The sequence below is a fragment of the Mastigoproctus giganteus genome, chromosome 9, assembly GCF_048544385.1.
Source record: "Mastigoproctus giganteus isolate SK-2022 chromosome 9, ASM4854438v1, whole genome shotgun sequence".
NCBI classification, from domain to species: Eukaryota; Metazoa; Arthropoda; class Arachnida; order Uropygi; family Thelyphonidae; genus Mastigoproctus; species Mastigoproctus giganteus.
In genome coordinates this window covers 50,993,786-51,014,726 of record NC_143583.1, presented here as the reverse complement: position 1 = coordinate 51,014,726, position 20,941 = coordinate 50,993,786, and the positions used below count along the sequence as shown (strand labels likewise).

Sequence of the window (20,941 nt, the reverse complement as noted above, 5' to 3'; positions counted from 1 at the left end):
ATTAGCAACTAAGGCCATGTTGCTCCGGAGAAATGCAGTAGTCATTCCCTGACCTTTCCGCATCCTCCGTATTTGGTGGGCACGGGCTCGAACCCCGGTCTAACCAAGAAGCGTGTGCTACGCGCTGCTGCTCCTGCCCACCTGGCTACGGAGGTGCCTGCGATGTTTGCATTGTGCCTTTACAGCTCTCTGCTACTGGGAAAATTCAATTAACTCAGTTTTATGCAAATTTTCTGCTCTCTTACGTGTCTGATTTTTTTGTTTGGATTTTTTAAAAACTGTTGTGCAATTCAGTTTCTTTCTGTTTTTTTGCAAAGAGCACAAATAAAAATTTGTAATTTCATTAAGGTTTGTCTTATTTATTTGTTGGTACTTTGTCATGTCTTTCCTCTTGTACAGCGCTATATTATCCCCTATCAGCAGATTTTGGATTTTTTTTTTCCCCACAGGATCCTTCTCCCCATGCCTTGAATAGTTTACTTATACTAATTTTGGTGGCATTCCGCTTATTACTTAGAGCTACAGAAAGCTCTGAATAGGGATACTGTAATTATAGCCACCCTTATATATATTTTTTCCCCCTTCACTCACTCATTCATCTTTTTCTCACACACCAGGGAGGTGATATAATGGTGTGTAATGCAATTTTAAATACTAATGCACCAATAATTAAGCTAAATAAGCAAGAATATAAAAGATTAAAACTAGGGTTAGTGTGTACTTAACTGTAATATTTATGGTTTGTGTTCTTTTTGTCACACCTTTGCACGCTCATTCATTCTTCTGGCTTTCATTTCATTTGTTCGACTGTTGCTTTCTGCACTGCACTCTCTGGGCACCCCAACTTACTGTTATTCTTCAGTTGTGGTGCAGGCCTAGCTGCAAGTTTTTTTTTTTTTTTTTTTGCAGCCCAGGGGAGAATGCAGTGATAGTGTTTGTTGTTGTTGTTTGGTTTTTAGGAGCATTAGCAACTACGGCCACATTGCTCCAGGATATGCGGTGGTCATTCTCTGACCTTTCCGCATCCTCCATATTTGGTGGTGATGGGCTCGAACCCCGGTCTAATCAAGAAGCGTGTGCTACGCACTGTTGCTCCTTCCCACCTGGCTACGGAGGTGCCCAATAGTGTTTGTGTCATTAGTAAATGTTTGTTAGTATATATAAAGTAATGTAAGTTATTATTAACTATGTATTCTTTTGGCCAATTATATTTGCTCTTCCACTCATTCCCACTCACCATAACACTCAGTCACTCTCTCTTTCCCTCATGCTGCGTCCCACTTTCTTTCACCAAAAACTGACATTTATTTCTTTTACCATAATTCCTATTTCACTCAGTGCCCAGCCTATTCATTCATTCTACATTGCATCCCCTTGCTACTAGCTTACTGATATTTTTCAGCTGATCTGCTTCCCTAGCTGCCTGTACATCTCCCTCCCCTACACGGTTACTTATTTGGTGTGGTGCCCCCAGGTTCCCACCACAGCAGGGTAGTCCTGGGGGTTACCCAGGTCAATCCAGTTTTGTCATGTCGGGACGCAGAATATTGCTATCCTGACAATTTTTAAGTCATTGTCTGGGTGTGGTGGGAAACATGGGCAATTTTAACTATTATTGTTTAATTGCTGGGGGGCTGAATTGCCATTCTTTGGATAGTTCTGCGCATTTCAAATACTTGCTGTGTGAAGGAATCTCTTCCTATGTGTGAACTATATAATCAATGCTTCCTTTACTAGCTAACGTTATTCCACTATGGGGTTAGTCATCTCCAAACTTTAGGTGAGCCAACAACAAATAACCTGACCCTGCGTCATAACATGGAGGGTACATTGGCTACACTCTTTTTTGACCAGTTTCAGTATCCTTCAGTCTATCTATTTCAGCACAAAATAACTTCACAGGATATTCTGGATTTTCTCCTATGAAGAAAGGAATCAATAAATCTCTGTATTAAAATTTTGAAAGCAAATATCATCCAATGTTTCCAACCTTAACTTGTACAAAATTCCAAATATAAATAAAAGAAACTCAGATCCTGGAGTGAACTGTATCAGATGATCGTATGTGGGAACATTATGATTATAAATATAAGGTTTTGGTTTCTACTTCATTGGCAAGCTCTGTTTCTTTTATTTCATACGTTAAGAAAGAGCTAAGAGTTTTGGGAATGGAGTATAACACAAAGCTTAAAAAATTAGAATTGATATATCTTAGTTCAACAAATATACAAGTGCACAAATACAGTTCAACTACTAAAGGTAATTACATTGTCAATAAGATTAACGGAATTAGAGTAGTACATACTCCACTCTCTCTCTCTCTCTCTCTCTCTCTCTCTCTCTCTCTCTCTCTCTCTCTCTCTCTCTGTGTGTGTGTGTGTGTGTGTGTGTGTGTGTGTGTGTGTGTGTGTGTGTGTGTGTGAATAGACTTAACAATTATCACTAGTGGAATGATGTTATGTTATATAAATAAGCTTACACTGCACTAATGGTATATAATATAGTAATATCTTTTATTTCTTAATGGTAGCTGAACAAAATGAACATATGACTTAGCTTTCTGGTAATGTATTTCTCCCTCCCCATTTTTCTAAACTATATTATGCCTTCACAGGAGCTAAAAGCAATATTGTATTAATGTAATTCTATATTAAGGCTTGCTGTTTTAATGACTAATGCACAGGAAATGATTTTCATTGCACGTGTGCGCACACACACACACAAAAAGTTACACACCAATCATAAGACAAAATTCATTTTAAAGTTAGATCGGTAAATTAGCACAATACAAAATATTCCTTCTCCGTACTATTTCCTTATTTTTTTATCATTCTTTTCATGCTGTGTGTGTGTGTGTGTGTGTGTGTGTGTGTGTGTGTGTGTGTGTGTGTGTGTGTGTGTGTGTGTGTGTGTGTGTGTGTGTGTGTGAGAGAGATTGATTTTATTTTACTGGTGCAAAAACGAGAGAGAGAGAAGTATACACTTTACAAATATCTTTTAATAGCAAGCCAACTAGAAACAAAATTTAACAATAATAAAACAATCCTTTTAGCATTCATACCTTTTGAAAGCAGAATGATGAAGTCTATAGTTTAGGGCAGTGGCTTGCAAACTTATTTCGCTCGCGACCCCCTTTATTAAATATAAAATTGATGCAACCCCCACAATGTAAACCCCGAGGGACGATGACAAGATTTTTAGAGAAGAAAAATGGCATTTTATAAATTATGTACTAAAAAATTTTATTTGAGTACTGAGAAAGGAATTAAAAAAAATTGTTTCCTTTTTAATTTACTCATTAAAATAATTGTTTAATTTTTTTATTGAATACAGCAAAAACAACAAATCAAATTCTTATTCTTCAATTAAGATTAAAAACAATAAAAAATGAACAATTACAAAACAAAACAATTAATGAGAAGGACGAGCCTGGATAACCGATAATATTTGGATGCAATATTTGAAAATGCTAATCTCATGTCATCATCTGTATCAGGTCTGGAATGCTGTTTTGTTTTTATAGCTGTTAATTTTGAGAAACGAACGTCACATAAATATGTAGACCCAAAAGCTATCTTTGTATCGCCATTTACGATAATTTTGGATACTCATCTCGAAGAGAAAGCCAAAATTTTTCACAAGTAGTCTTGAAACGAGAACGTCAGATGCTTCATCAGACAACAGGTCGATGAGATCTTCCTTTTTGCTCAATGGTAATTTCAGGACATGAAGAAATTTCAAAAGTAAAGGGATCACGAATCCAATACGACTTTTTTTTTTCTGTAGATATATTGTATCGTTTGGATAAATTCTTAATTAGCATTGTTAGGTGGGTGGAAATGACATCCCTAAATTGTAAAATTTCAATATTATTGCTATTAACTAAATCAGAAAAACATGGGAACATTTCAGTATTGTTTTGCTCAAATTCAGTTTTCCAAAGGTTAAGTTTATTTTTGAAAACTTCTGAGTACTAATATATTTGTTCCCTGTCCTTGGGCCCCTCTGTAGCCAGGTGGGCAGGAGCGGCAGTGCGTAGCACACGCTTCTTGATTAGACCAGGATTCGAGCCCATGACCACCAAATACGGAGGATGCAGAAAGGTCAGGGAATGACCACTGCATATCCCCGGAGCAATATGGCCTTAGTTGCTAATGCTCCTAAAAACCAAACAACAACCCTGTCCTTGTTCAGGCTTAAATTAAACTCATTAAGTTTTTCAAATATATCAACACGGTAGCTAAGATTTCCAAGCCATTTTTTAATTGTAAACAATTGAGCAAGGTTCTGATCTGTATTTGATAAAAACAATAAAACTTCATATTTGAGGCCAAAAAGATGTCGCAACACTTTACCACTGGGCAACCACCTCAACTTTTGTATATTAAAGAAGTGCTTCATAAGCGGATCCCATTTCATTACAAAGTATAGTGAAAAGTCTGCTATTTAAGCTTCTACTTTTTTGAAAGATGCAGTTGGTCACTGCATCTTTCAAAAATTTGTGCAAATCAGTTTGCATTTCCTTGGCCTAATACTTCCCTATGTATAATGCAATGATTAAAAACGATATTTGGAGCAATTTCCTTTACTTTGTGTTTTAAACCTTTATTTTCTCCTGTTAATGCAGCCATCAGTACAAATCGCAACACCGTTTTTCCACATTAGATTATTTGTTTGAAAGAAAATATTTATAACATCAAAAATCTTCTGGCCCGTCGTTCTTCCTTCCAAAGCTTTGGAAAATAGAAAATTTTCCAAAATATCTTCCTCGTAGCAGTATCCAATATATACAATAAGTTGAGCAAGGTTTGAAATATCTGTAGATTCATCTAATAGCAGTATCCAATATATACAATAAGTTGAGCAAGGTTTGAAATATCTGTAGATTCATCTAATTGTATTGCAAAAATTGGACTTTCTCTCAGTCGATTTAATAAATTGAATTTTATGTTGTCCGATGACTGTAAGATGCCTCGAAACTGTCTCTGGACAGAGGAATGGTTTTTAATTCATTGCTGTATTTTTCTCCATGCATTATTGAAATAATTTTTATTGCAGCAAGGAGAATGCACTGAATTACGAAGTAGAATAAAGCTTGCGTGCAACCAGAGCATAGGGGCACCAACATCTGGGGGCACTGAAATTCAAAATTTTTATTATAATAATATTTAATAAAAGTATCTCAAGGGCACCAAATACATTTCTGTCTAGGGGTGCCAAAAACCATAGCGCCACGCCTGCGTGCGACACACTTGCTATGTATATTTACTGCTCCCACACATTCACACCTGACTTTGAGGCAATACAGTACAGGCAATTTGAAGAATTTGTCCTATAGAAAGCACGAATTAACAGCCAAAGGGATTACCGTAAGGAATTAATTGAGTAGAAGTATCAATACATACTAAGAAGTCGCACTATGTCAGTTGCTTTTTGTGTCCATAGCCAGTGAACAAATTAAGGCACGGTGGACAGTAGGGTTCATTCGTATCTCAGACTTAGTTCGAATAGCAAGTCTCTACACCTACAGTATTGAAAAAGTAATTTTAACAACAGGTTTTTAGCTTTTATGTACACAAAAATAAATTTACTTAAAAATTTCCGTGACCCCTTTAATTTATCCTGCGACCCCTCTGGGGGTCACGCCCCACAGTTTGCGCATCACTGGTTTAGGGAATACTGAATGAAATCACACAAAAACAAATACATAAATTATTAATATACTTATCTTTTAGCTACAAAATGAGTACTATGGGAAAGGGGATTTAAAAAAAAAAAAAAAACACTCGAATTAGCATGTTAGTTTCATTTACTAGCTTAGCAATGCATGCCTACAGATTTAAACAAATTTACTAATAACAAAAAATTTTTCCCTGAACTTTTCTATACCAATGCTGCTAGAACTCAAAGTTGATATTTAAATGGTTGACAAGTCCCAACATCCAGTTATTTGAGGATATATGTAGATATTTATTCCAGGACACACGTTTGAATCTGTATAAAAAATAATTAACTATATAATATCGGTGTAAATACACCATAGTTAACCCATAGATATGAGATACAATTAAAACGATGCCTTCTACACTGCAATCGTAGCTCAAATCTATGGGTTAACTATGGTGTATTTACACCGATATTATATAGTTAATTATCAAAACCCATAAGGATTATGCCTAGTGCATTTAATTTTCCAAATACATTACCACCACACCCTTCTGGCATCTCTCATAATGTGGATATAACTTCGCAACTGAGATGGCTTGTTGTATTACCTACCCGCCCACTGATGACGAAGCCAAAAAGCTTCGAAACGATCGTCTGGGTGGTGGTACGCTGAAAATAAATAACAGTAGGCTTCTCTACTAGAAAAGCGTTATTTATTTGAAGTAATTCAATAGTAGCTATCTTGTTGTCAAGGCAACCACATTATGAGATACAATTAAAACGATGCCTTCTACGCTGCAATTGTAGCTCAAATCTATGGGTTAACTATGGTGTATTTACACCGATATTATATAGTTAATTATCAAAACCCATAAGGAAAATTAAATGCCTAGTGCATTTAATTTTCCAAATAAAAAATAATGTACTGCTCAATCTATCCAACCCCCCAAGATAGCACAGCAAGAAACCGGTAGCTTCCTTGCACCATATGGGGCGCCTCCGTAGCCAGGTGGGAAGGAGCAGCAGTGCTTAGCACATGCTTCTTGATTAGACCGGGGTTCGAGCCCGTCACCACCAAATACGGAGGATGCGGAAAGGTCAGGGAATGACCACCGCGTATCCCGGAGCAATATGGCCTTAGTTGCTAATGCTCCTAAAAACCAAATAACAACAACAACAGCACCATATGGCTATTACTATCACTAATTATTCAACAAAAAGAACAGTTTATGTACAGACTGTCAGAATCACTATGAAAAGAAAACAGAAATCATAAAATAATTTTATATGAATAAAATTATTTTTATTCACATAAAAATAAGTATTCAGACTACTTAAAAATGAAGTTTTTATATCTTTAAATATTAATTTTTTTTTTTTTATCAGAGATTTCATACAGGAAAACAAAATTACAATAATGTATGAGAAGCAAATAAATAACTGTAACTATGTATAAATAACAATGTAATAATGCAGATAATTTACAGAGGCAATAGAAAAAAATTTTCATACCAATTATTCTGGGGAAGTACTTCTTCTGGTATTGTTTTTTTGAAAATAGAACATGATACATTCATTTCATCCACTGCAAAGACAGAAAAAGTATATCAATCAAATAAAAATAATTTCCTGTGTAGCAGTAAACTTTCATTACTGATTATTGACAGCACTGATTACAAATGTACACTTCAATGTACAGTAGAAGCCCTTTTATCTGACATGATCAGCACTGGCAGTCAGTTAATCAAAAAAGTCATTTAAAGTTGAGAATCATAAAAAAAAAAAAGTAAACGTGTCTACCTTAAGAATTTTATTTTCACTTAAAACATACGCAATTTACATAAAATCAAAAATTTTCAGCTCTTTATATAATGAAATGTGATGCTTTGGAGCACAGTTCCTTCAGTGTGTGTGTGTAAGCATCACATCACTGACTGCTGAATCATGCCTTTGATCAATATAACTTAAAGCTGTATCTAAGGCACATTTGACTACTCTGGATTTGATTAAATCTCCACTTCATATTTAGATCCATCTGTTTCCATCACAGCATGTAAGCTTTATGCAACAAATTGCTACTAATTTGTTGGAAAACATTGAATCTGGTGTTATTGTTCTTCTTCTTCTTCTTGCTGAACATAGTTTAATTAACTTATTTCAGGCAAACCTTCAGTTTGCCTGAAATTAGTTAATTAAACTATGTTCTTGATTATCTTCTTGTATTTCAGGACTTTCATTGGCACTGTCAAACTCAGGCCAAAGTTTGAATTTAGTGAACTTGGAATTTCATTGTGTGTTAGTGCTACATTGTAAACACTGCTGCTGTTGACATTTTATGATTTCACCTATGTCATCATCTCTTTATACATTCTAGAACTTGATGATCCATAAGTTGGATCAAGGATTGTAAAAACCTGGCCCTCATATGCACTCTTTTTAATTTCCTTACAATTGGGATGTAAAAGAGTGCCATTTAGAAAGAGAATAGCTTTTTAAGGTATTTTTCTTCAAGTAAAAAAAAACCTTTTTGAATAATGCAGACCCCAACCATGCTGACTTTTGTGAGTGGTAATCAAACTGATAAAAAAGAATTTATATTTTTAAAAGTTCTAGGATTAGCTAATTTACCAACAACCAAAAGCAACAAGTTGTGCATTCCAGTTGTTTTTTTTGTTGTTGTTTGGTTTTTAGGAGCATTAACAACTAAGGCCATATTGCTCCGCGGATAAGCAATGGTCATTCCCTGACCTTTCCACATCCTCCGTATTTGGTGGTCACGGGCTTGAACCCCGGTCTAACCAAGAAGCGTGTGCTACGCACTGCTGCTCCTGCCTACCTGGCTATGGAGGCGCCATTTTTTTTTTTTTTTTTGGTATTGTTTATTATAGGTAACATTATATTTCATCCTGTTTCATCCAACTCCAGATTTGTTCTACAATCAATTTTTTCTGTTGGTAACTGATCCTAAATCTATAAACTTCTGAGTATTAGCAGGATGATCTCACTTGGCTAATACTCAGTTCATAACCACCATATTTTTTCTGAAATCCAAGCCACCTATCATTTGTAAAACTTTCTGTACCATCAATCATTTGATGTAAAACAAAGGACTTTCCTTTGTTGCTGCTTTTTGTGGATTCAATGATTAGTGTAATCTTTCTTGCATAAACCACATTGCTATAATGCAATGTCTACTAACTTTAATTTTGGTTTCTTTAAAGCAGAGCACAAACTTAACTACTCTTGTGAAACCTTCTAGATTTTTTTTATTTTTCCAATTTTTTAAAGTTCTCTTGCCCACGTCTAATTCAATGCTGATTTTTGTTTTAGACTCACCTTTATCAAGTCTTTCCAGTGCATCCAACTTAGCTTTTATAGAAATAACAATTTTCTCTTTCTTTTCTTTCCATATTTTATTAATTTACATAATATTAAATTAAATTAATTACTGCAGTTATAATAAAAAATAATTTTATTGGTACAAACACACAAATGACCTCTTGGGAAACATACAGCTCAACAGTCTGCCTTCAGCCAGTGGGTAGTTGTTTGTTGGAACAGGCTTCCATTGTTGTTTTTGTGGAAGTGGATAGTTTGAACAAATTCAAGGAAGAACTAGACAAATTTTTGGAGGGGATGGGTGAAGTGTGTGGGTTTTTTTTTTTTTTTTTTTGGCTGATGCATATCAGGTGTGGCATACCTCTCTAGTCCATTAGATACAAGCTTACTGGACCAGTGCCCAGAGAAGAGTCATGATGTTCATGACTCTTCTCTGGCCAAAACGGGTGGAGAAAGGTTAAGTGGAGGTCAGTTTGTTCAGCAAATCGGTTAAGAATGTTTCTATTGTAATACAGAAAGGAAAGGAACTTGAACTGTGAACCAGAAAAAGGTTTGCCATAAATGATGTGAGCAAGCATTATATTAATACTTTTAGGAACATCAAAATGAACAGTACCTAATGCAGTGGTTTTCAACCTTTTTTTTTAAATAACGGCACCCCTAAGTAATTTATTTTATTTTGCTGCACCCCTACTTAATTTTCTGCCTGTTAGATCCGATTCTTTCTTTTTCTCTCTCTCTCTCTTTCTCTTTCTCTCTCTCTCTCTCTCTGTGTGTGTGTATATATATATATATATATATATATATATATATAATATTAAAAAATATATATGTTATATAATATTTATTATAATAATATAATTATAAAAAGTACATTTCATAATACAAATTATATATATACAGTATATGATTTTATTCTTTATATAGAGGTACTAAGTAATCTAACTAACAAAATTAAAGTAACAAAATTAAAGATACTGTACACCTTTTTATAATGAAATAAATATATAAATTAAAAAATAATAAGTTTAAGTAACTTAAACCCAAATATTTATTATAATAATATAATTATAAAAAGTACATTTCATAATACAAATTATATATATACAGTATATGATTTTATTCTTTATATAGAGGTACTAAGTAATCTAACTAACAAAATTAAAGTAACAAAATTAAAGATACTGTACACCTTTTTATAATGAAATAAATATATAAATTAAAAAATAATAAGTTTAAGTAACTTAAACCCAAATTACGTGACAACTCTGGAATGTTGTTGCGGCACCCCGGTTGAAAACCACTGACCTAATGTTTTCAGTGTTAAATAAATTACTCTAAAAAAATTAATTTTCCTGTTTTTTTGCAATTAAGCAACATGTTAATTGCTTCATACAGTATGCCTGTTTAACATTCATCATTTCAGTTAATTCACGGCTAGTTTCTCTGCAAGTCTACATTATATTTCCAATGTATAAGTACTTATCTCTAAACAGTTATGCCACAGGTGTCGATTTAGCATTAGTGGTGGCAAATGATTCAAGAAAGGAAGCTTAAACAGCATCCCAAAAAAAATAAATTAATTTTAAAAAAAATGCTTCCCACATCACCATGTAAATCCACCTCTAATAATTTTTTAAATTCTTCCTTCAATTTATTCACACTACCCACAGTGATAAAACCCTGAGCTGTCCTAGCAGCCTATCTGCACTGCTCAGAGAACTTCAGGTTCTCTGAACAGGGCTGACAGGTAGCCTTTTTTTGTTCTTCAATACATAGTGTGATACCACCAAGTTGGTGTGCTATTCATTTTCCTATTCATTTCCTATGTGCTATTTATTAGTGGAGTCCCTCAGGGCTCAGTGTTGGGTCCATTATTGTTTTCTGTATTCATAAATGATATTGATGAGGGTATATCAAGCTTAATGTCGAAGTTTGCAGACGATACAAAGGTAGGCAGGGTTGTCAAGGACACTACTGACACTATGCTGCTGCAACAGGATCTGGAAAGGTTGTGCAGATGGGCTGAAAGGTTGTGCAGACATTGTGTAGGAATGGAGTACCTGTGCAGATGGGCTGAGAGGTGGCTTAACATTGACAAATGTAAAGTACTACACATGGGAAACAGCAACCCCAGAGCAACATATCAACTCTGTGGTACTACACTGACAGTAGTAGAGAATGAAAGGAACCTGGGGGGTGGTTGTGCAGGCAGATATGAAGTTCTCTGAGGAGTGATTGTGCAGGCAGATATGAAGTTCTCTGAGGAGTGCAGACGGGCAGCAAGAGTAGCTCATGGTGTATTGTCAATGATATATAGGAATTTTTCTAGCAGGGATAAGGAGGTGATTATTTCCTTGTATAAGGCAATGGTCAGGCCACACCTAGAGTACTGTATACAGGTCTGGAGGCCTCATTTCAAGAAGGATGTAGAGCTGCTGGAACGAGTACAGAGAAGGGCAACAAGATTAGTGAATGGAACAAAGGGGTGCTCTTACGAAGAAAGGCTTAAGTTTTGCAAATTACAGTGTCTGGAGACTAGGCACCAGCGAGGTGATCTGATAGAGGTGCATTGAACGGTTTGAGCATGCTCAATGCTGATGGGATTCTTCCTCTTACTCAGAATAATCACCTGAGAGGGCATAAATTCAAATTGAGGAAAGACAGATGTAGGATAGACGTGTGGAAATTTGCCTTTAGCCAGCGGGTGGTTGGTTGGTGGAACAGACTTCCATCCCTTTTCGTAGAAGTTGATAGCCTAAATAAGTTTAAGACTCAGTTGGACAGGTATTTTGAACGAACAGAGGGGTGAAGTGGAAGTGGTTTTTTTTTTTTTTTTTTTGGCTGATGCTGCATAAGCTTGCTTTCTTGCATCAAATGCCTCTACTAATGCTAATGCTAATGTTATTCCAGGATTACTGCTACCCATATGCAGTACCTTACATTTATAAATGTCACATTTCAATTGCCATTTCTTGGCCTATCTGCCTAATTTTTCTAGATCTGGTTTTAGTAACATACCCTGACTACTGTCATTAACCACCCTATCAACCAATCTCTATATCATCTGCACACTTAGACATTAAGCCTCATATTCTTTTTCTTTCACCACTATCATTAATAAATATTGAAAATAACAGTAGGCTCAGCTTTGAAAACTGGGGACTAGACTAACAATATAAGTCCAAGCCATGTCCATTGATAATCACTCCCTGTCTTCTCTTGCTCAACCATCCCTTTTTATCCATAGCAGTTAACTTGCTTTTACAAAACTCCAATTTGTACTGCAGTCTTTTGCGAGTATCAACATTTTTTTCTGAAAGCTAATATATGATGTTAAAATTATTTTTTGCATCCAGTTCATTACTGCATCATTAATATTCAATCAGATTGGTCTGACAAGATCATCCCTTAAATTCATGCTGTGACTGCTATGTCCAGATAGTCCTGCATTACTTTTTTAACCAGCAACTTCATTATTTTCCCAGGACTAGAAGTCAATCTTACAGATCTGTAATTACTTACTTCACCTTTTCATCCTCCTTTGTGAACTGGGATGACATTCACACATCTCCAATCTGTAGGGTTCTCCCCTGAATCCAAGAATGCTCTCCTAACTAGGCTCACATCTAAAAGTTTACTTACCTCTTTTGCTGCCTCTCTTAATGTAAATGAATAGATCTCCTCTGCTCCAGGTACCTCATTTACTTTTAGCTTCAAAAATTTCTCAATCCCACATCCCTAAAAAGTTCCTCAACTGCAAATGCAGATGCAAAATACCTATTCAGTTTGTCAGCAACCTTAGTAGGATCACCAACAGTTATACCTTTCATGTCTGGTGGGCTTATGTGATTCATCTCCTTCCTTCTAACATTAACATAAGTAAAGAAGTCTTTGCTACTTTTCTTTGCATTCTTCTTCAGAGACTTCTCACAGTCTACCTTAGCTTACTTAATGCCCTTCATGATTTAAATGCAAACTAGTTTATGCCTACTTTAGGCTTCTTCTCCTACAATTTATATGCATCCCATGTATTTTTCTTCTCTGCCACTCAGTCTCATCATTTCATCTGAATTAGCTCTAAATTTGACAATATTTCTCAGTGGATACAAAAAACCTAGCAGCCTCTACAATTATTTCTTTGAATGCTCCCTTCAGGATTTACAGTTGTAACATCGATTAGCCCCACTGAAAATTTAAAAACTGTTTGAGACCATTTTAGTAACTTTCACAAAAAGAAAATCCCTTCGCTTCACCCTTGGCAGTATTTACATCTTTAATTAAATCTCACATCAATATACCTACTCTCTTTTTTGTTTTCCCAATGCTCATGTTATATCAAACTGACTCAACACTGCATTAGCCATCTACATCATATGAATGTACTGCTTAGATACTTTGTACTTTGTAACCTAAAGCATACTCCCCACATTTTTTCTGTCCTTTATATCCACCATATTCAAATTCTGCATCCCTTATGTCTGAGTAGAATCATGTCTCCAATGTATCAGGGTCTCAACACATTTAAGTAGCATTACAACTGACCTACATTTACGAGAACTGTTAACCATACAGAGAATGCAACTATAATGGTCAGCAATTACTGGAAAAAATACTTTGCTGACCGTATAACAAATACAGAGAAATCTCTATGTGAAATTAAACCATCAACTTGGAATATGTGGTATGGCAATAGAGTTCCTGAATCAGTGCAATAAAAAGTGCACAAAGTGAGGAACTCAAAAATGGCTTTTTATTCAGTCATCACTTGATTGAATGCACTTATTACACTACTCTAAAAGTTTCTGAAAGAAACAGCTTGTTATTTGTTATTTGGTTTTTAGGAGCATTAGCAACTAAGGCCATATTGCTCCGGGATATGCGGTGGTCATTCCCTGACCTTTCCGCATTCTCCGTATTTAGTGGTGACGGGCTCGAACCCCGGTCTAATCAAGAAGTGTGTGCTACGCACTGCTGCTACTCCTTCCCACCTGGCTACGGAGGCGCCGAAAGAAACAGCAACAATGTCCAAAAAGATGATGTTCAGTTCAGTGGTTAAATGTTTCTTTATATCTTCCACATCCTGAACCCTCTTTCCTTTGAGGGCAGTTTTCAACTTGGAAAAGAGGAAGAAGTCCATCATATTCAAGTTGATGAACCAATTTTTCAGCTTGTAGTTACAGTAAAGGGCTACTAATAGGAATTTCTTTTTAATGTAAACCAATCCAGATCACTTTTTGCAATGATGTTCTTTTCAAAAAAGCACTAGTAATGCTGTCCTGATTTTTCAAATGATTGACACAATTGATGAGTTCAGTCTTAATTTTTTTCAAATAGATGCACTGCCTGTTTCATTCTCTAACTCATGCATAATTTTCACTTTCTTCCCTGCCATTTCAAGGAAAAAAATAACTGAATTTAACACAGCCCATACTGCAGAAGCAAAATTTCTTTAAAACATTCCGTGTTTCTCCCACATTTTAAAAGACACGTTCACACAAAAGATTTGAAACTGCACTGAATTCTTCATTTTGACTGAACTTGAAAGTTGACTGTTTCATACTGATGCATACATTTGATCAGGAAGGAGTCTGGTTAATTTTACAGATAATTTCCCTCCCTCGGTCTTCAGAGAATTCATAACAATAGGGAAGAGATACAAAAGATGATTAAGAGATTGGGGAAAGAAAACAAAAAGCTCAATACATTCATGCACAAGCAGTGGGACATGCTCTATTCAAACAAGGCAGTGTGTAGTGGAATTATCCTGCCTCCCCCCCACTGGGAACCAATGGAGCCCCCTTACGGCTTCAGCATTCCCATCACATGGGGTCTTCTGGGATTTCCACTATGCCACCGGAACATACTACACTAAAAGATTCCAAAAATCATTAAAGGGGTTATAAATAGTTATCAATTAGCAGGGATTTGTAGAGTTAAAGGAAATATTTGAAGATCATGTAAAGATCAGTGGAGTAGTTAATGATCACTGTCAAGCAGAACTTCTGCAGAGTGACCTAGATAGACTTTGAGGATGATCAGAAAAGTGACAGCAAAAAGCAAGGGACACCTGGGGAACAGCAACCCCAAAATAACTTATGCACTTGGTGGAGTTGAACTAAAGCCAGCAGTGGAAGAAGGAGACTTGGGAGTTACAATACTGTCAGACACGAAGTTCTCTGAGCATTGTAGACAGGTTGCAAGGAAAACCCATGGTGCACTAGAGATTTATCAAACATTTTTTAGTAGACATAAGGACATCATAATCACATTTACTAAGGCTAATATTAGATGTGATTATTATATTCCAAGTGTGGTCTAACAATATTAGCATTAGTAGAGGCATTTGATGCAAGAAAGCAAGCTTATGCAGCATCAGCCAAAAAAATTTTAAAAAATAAAAAATAAATAAAAAATAACCACTTCCACTTCACCCCTCTGTTCGTTCGAAATACCTGTCCAGCTGAGCCTTAAACTTATTTAGGCTATCAACTTCCACGACAAGGGATGGAAGTCTGTTCCACCAACCAACCACCCGCAAAAATATATAAATATAAAAATATATAAATATTGTTAGACCACACTTCGAGTACTGTGTTCCAGTATGGAGAGCACACCTAAAAAAACAGAGCTTCTTGAAAGGGTCCAAAGATGGGAAACTCACCTGCTGAGATCGGCAAAAGGGAGTCCATGAGGAAATATTTCGAATATGTTGGTTGCACAGCTTGAAAACTAGACACCTTAGAGAAGACTTAATTCAGGTGTTTAAGGCTTTGAGAGGCAAAAGTAAAACGACAAGGAAGAAATTTTCATGTTTATAAATGATTCTATAACTAGAGCCATAAATTCACATTATGGGGGGAGAGGGGAATGTTTAGAATGGACTGCAGAAAGTTTTATTTTAGCCAGCAAGTTATAAATTACTGGAAAAAGTTACCCACATAGGTGACTGAGGCTGACAGTTTGGGGAAATTCAAAGGTCAGCTGGATAGTGGATAGTTAATAGTTACCTACAGGAGGAGGGAAATGCATTGGTTGTCTATTTCCTTTATTTATTTATTTATTTTTATTTAATTTTATTATTACAATTATTTTACTCTCTTTTTCTTTTTTTTTCTCCCCGCAGGTGCAGCATAAGCCTTAGGCTTCTTTGCACCATATGCCATTACTCAACCCGTCCCCATCTCTTCGTTCATCATGCAGTGTGGTTGATGACTTTTGAGGTTATGATGAACATCGTGGTGGGATCCAATATTCCTTTAATTTTGAGGGTACAGCTCTAAAACGGTGTTCACAGGCCAGCCGCTAGTTAGTACACTGGACCGAACCTATTGGTAACTCTATAGGAGGCTTCCGGATCAGCTAGTGTATGATCTTGCTACCTCTACTCTGCCAGATAATGACTGCAGGGAGTCCGAGTAGTGTGTATGCGGGGAGCATTGTCGATGCCACGTTGTGTCAAGGATCTGGGTATATTCTAACCATGTGTACACCATATCCAAAAATTTCATTACTTCACCCACATTTTCACCCACCCACATTTTCTTACTATTGAATACACCATGAATTGTCAAACTAATAGAGCAAGCTTATCTGCGAAAAGATCTAAACCTCCCAAAAACTTCCTAATTCATTTCACAAATATACATGGTCTCAATTCTAATCTCAACTATGTCCATTTCCACTTGCCATCTGCCAAACCCCATGTACTTTTTCTGACAGAATCTCAGTTATCAGTTGATTTAACTACTGCTCATCTCAGATGCTCAAATTATTTGCTGTATGATTCCTTTCTCCTCAAAGGTGGTACTTGTGCATATTTCCGTTGTGATATTCCCTGTCAGAGACTTGGCAATTTGGAATCTCCTCTCTTTGATCTTCTCTTTTTCTTAAAATCTCTCTACCTCATTGTGTCCCATTCAACTGTTGTCTCAACGGTTCTCCCAACTCCACTAATCACTTGGAGCTCTTTGACTTCCTCTCCTTGCAACTTGACTTTCTCCAGTCAAACTTTCCTAACAGTGAGGTAATTTTCCTTGGTAATCTTAATGTTCACAACTCCAGCTGGCTTCCATTTTCTAGTCACACCAACCCAGCCGGTCGAGATGCTGAGACATTTTTGCAATTACTAATGACCTTGCACAGATCGTTCATTTTCCTACAAGAATATCGGACAATCCTAACCATACAGCCATCACGCTTGATCTTTTTCTCACAAACAACCCTTCTAAGTACTCCGTCAAAGTGAGAGGTCCTTTAGGCACTTCAGATCACAACTTGGTGATTGTCTCTTCTCCAATGGAGCCTTTATCTCATGGCTATTCCCAACCTCATGTTTTTTGGCATTACAAGAATGCAAAATGGGATAACCTGCGAGATTTCTTTTCTTCTTTTCCTTGGTCGGATTACTGTTTCAAAACTTCTGATGTCAACGTTTGCTCAGATCATGTCAGTGAAATTATTCTTGCAGGAATGGAATTATTTGTCCCACACTGCACTTTAAAATCTCGTCCTTTATCTAAACCTTGGTTTTCCAATAAATGTATTAAGGCTGTTCAAGAGAAGAACGTTGCATATCGTAATTGGCTTGTTTCTAATTCTTCAGTTTCATTTTCTGCCTACACCAAAGCTCGCAACAATTGTAAAGCAGTTATTAATCAGTCCAAACTAGAGTTTGAACAGGCTAAGAGTAGAAAACTTCCTTCTTGCCCTAATGGTAACCGAGCATTCTGGTCTCTTGCCAAAGCTATTTGCCGCAAGTTTTGCCCATCTCTGCTCCCACCTCTATCCAAACCATGTGGTTTGGATAGAGGTGGGAGCAGTTGTCAGTTCAGCCAAGGATAAAGCTGATCTGCTAGTATCCCATTTTTCTTCAAACTAATGAATTAATGATCTTGGTAAAACACCTCCCACCATTCCCAACACACTTAATTCAATGCCTCCTGTGGTCTTCCATCAAAAGGATGTCAGAAGGATTTTGACGAATCTTGATGCTAAGAAAGCTCCAGGTCCTGATGGTATTTCTCCATTTGTTCTCAAAACCTGTGTTCCTGAACTTACTCCTATTCTTTGCTGCCTTTATTTCACTTTCTTATTCCAAAGGTGTTTTTCCTTCTGCTTGGAAATTTGCTCATATCCAGCCAGTTCCTAAAAAGAGTGACAATTCCCTCCCATCCAATTATCGTCCCATTGCAATTACTTCTACTCTTTCTAAAGTAATGGAGAAATCAATTAACCGCCAACTCTTAAACTACCTAGAAACCTTCCGTCTGATCAACGATCGCCAGTATGGATTCCGTCAATATCGATCCACTGGTGATGTTGCTGGCTTATGTTACCCATTTATGGACTAATTCAATGGAAAGGTTCGGTGAAACACAAATAGTTGCTCTTCACATCTCAAAGGCTTTTGATTGTGTTTGACATAAAGGTCTTCTAAACAAGCTTCCATCTTATGGTTTGCCAACTGTTTTTTGTAATTGGTTATCCAGTTTTCTCTCTGATCGCTCACTGAGGATGATGGTACTCTATCTTCGAACTTCTCCACTAAGGACGGTGTCCACCAAGGTTCAGTTCTTTCGCCCACTCTTTTCCTCTTGTATATTAATGACCTTCTTCCATTGACTGGAAATCCCATCAATAGTTTTGCCGATGATAGCACATTGCATTCCACTTTCCATTTTGAGAAATTTTGCCTGCTCAATCAGCATCAGCTTCTCGAAAATCAATTCCTTAAATGCCGATCTTCGGGTAATTCTCCAGTGAGGCAAAGACAACTTGGTTGATTTCAACACTTCTAAAACTCAGTCTTGTCTTATATCTCACAAAAAGGATTCTTCTGCTCCTATGCTTATCTTTGGTGACACTCCGATTTCTAGGCAAAATGACATATCTCTTTTGGGGATTACCTTGACTTCTAATCTCCCTTGGCACAAGCACATTACAAGTATTGCTTCCTCTGCATTTAAAAATGGTCCTTGAGGTTGTCACAGACATTCTCTCAGATATGCCAGAAAAGCTGTACTTGCTACCTGGGAGTCTAAAACGCTGATGGAACTGATATTCGGGTGACACTCAAGTCAAGTGGACCCAATTTCGGCGAAGTCCGGACGGTCTGTGACAGCTAAGTCCTCTGCTTGCACCTTCACGATGGTGGGACTGTTAGTAATCCTGGGTATAACCTCCATGCACAAGCACATGGTGGGTGACCACCCAGGTGTGAACCAACGTAAGCAGGGGTCGAGGTGTGGCGCAGACACCACACGGAGGAATGCCGCCCCTCTATGTTACCAGGCAGTACTAGGTGGTAGATGACTCTCATGAACCGGTGAAATACCACCACTTTGCTTATTGGAGGCTTGAAGTGGTGGAACCCATGTTTAGTCTCTAGAGCTAAGTTCCGGTCAACCCTTCCCTATCTCTTCCATCATGCAGTATGATTGATGACTTTTGAGGTTATGATGAACGTCGTGGCGAGATCCAATATTCCTTACATTTCGAGGGTACAGCTCTAAAACAGTTTTCGCAGGCCGGCCGCTAGTTAGTACACCGGACCGAACCTATTGGTAACTCTCTAGGAGGCTTCCGGATCAGCTAGTGTATAATCTTGCTACCTCTACTCTGCCAGATAGTGACTGGAGGGAGTCCGAGTAGTGTGTATGCGGGGAGCATTGTCGAGGCCACGTTATGTCAAGGATCTGGGTATATTCTTACCACATGTACACCATATCCAAATATTTCATTACTTCATACAGCATGTCCCACCCACTTTTTCTTACTATTGAATACACCATGAATTGTCAAACTAATAGAACAAGCTTATCTGCGAAAAGATCTAAACCCCCCCAGGGACTTCCTAATTCATTCCACAAATATACGTGGTCTCAATTCTAATCTCAAAGATGTCCATTTCCACTTGCAGTCTGACAAACCACATGTACTTTTTCTGACAGAATCTCAGTTATCGGTTGATTCAACTACTGCTCATCTCAGATGCCCAAATTATTCACTGTATGATTCCTTTCGCCTCAAAGGTGGTACTTGTGCATATGTCCATTCTGATATTCCCTGTCAGAGACTTGGCAATTTGGAATCTCCTCTCTTTGTTCTTCTCTGGCTTAAAATCTCTCTACCTCATTGTGTCAAATTCATCTATTGTCTCTACCGTTCTCCCAACTCCACTAATCATTTGGAGCTCTTTGACTTCCTCTCGTTGCAACTTGACTTTCTTCAGTCCAACTTTCCTAACAATGAGGTAATTTTCCTTGGTGATTTTAATGTTCACAACTCCAGCTGGCTTCCGTTTTCTAGTCACACCGACCCAGCAGATCGAGATGCTGAGGCTTTTGCAATTACTAATGACCTAGCACAGATTGTTCATTTACCTACAAGAATACCGGACAATCCGAATCATACAGCCAATACGCTTGATCTTTTTCTCAAAAACAACCCTTCTAAGTACACGGTCGAAGTGAGAGGTCCTTTAGGCACTTCAGATCACAACTTGGTGATTGTCTCTTCTCCAATGGAACCTTTATCTCATGGCTATTCCCAACCTCGTGTTGTTTGGCATTACAAGAATGCAAAATGGGATGACCTGCGAGACTCCTTTTCTTCTTTTCCTTGGTCGGATTACTGTTTCAAAACTCCTGATGTCAACGTTTGCTCAGATCGTGTCAGTGAAATTATTCTTGCAGGAATGGAATCCTTTATCCCACACTCCACTTTAAAATCTCGTCCTTTATCTAAACCTTGGTTTTCCAATAAATGTGCTAAGGCTGTTCAAGAGAAGCATGTTGCATATCGTAATTGGCTTGTTTCTAATTCTTCAGTTTCTGCCTACACCAAAGCTCGCAACAATTGTAAAGCAGTTATTAATCAGTCCAAACTAGAGTTTGAACAGGCTAAGAGTAGAAAACTTGCTTCTTGCCCTAAT

General features: G+C 37.1%; 1 protein-coding gene across 5 annotated transcripts in view; it reads right to left on the bottom strand.

The window, feature by feature from the left end:
* The window catches only part of LOC150080216 (histone-lysine N-methyltransferase 2C-like), a 1,301,638-nt gene that overhangs the window by 1,199,722 nt on the left and 80,975 nt on the right, over positions 1-20,941 (bottom strand). For all 5 annotated transcript variants that reach the window (XM_090381514.1, XM_090381519.1, XM_090381517.1 and 2 more), the window contains exon 5: positions 7,180-7,252. In XM_090381514.1, the coding sequence (XP_090237640.1) occupies positions 7,180-7,252 (73 nt within the window). The remainder of the gene's footprint in view (positions 1-7,179; positions 7,253-20,941) is intronic.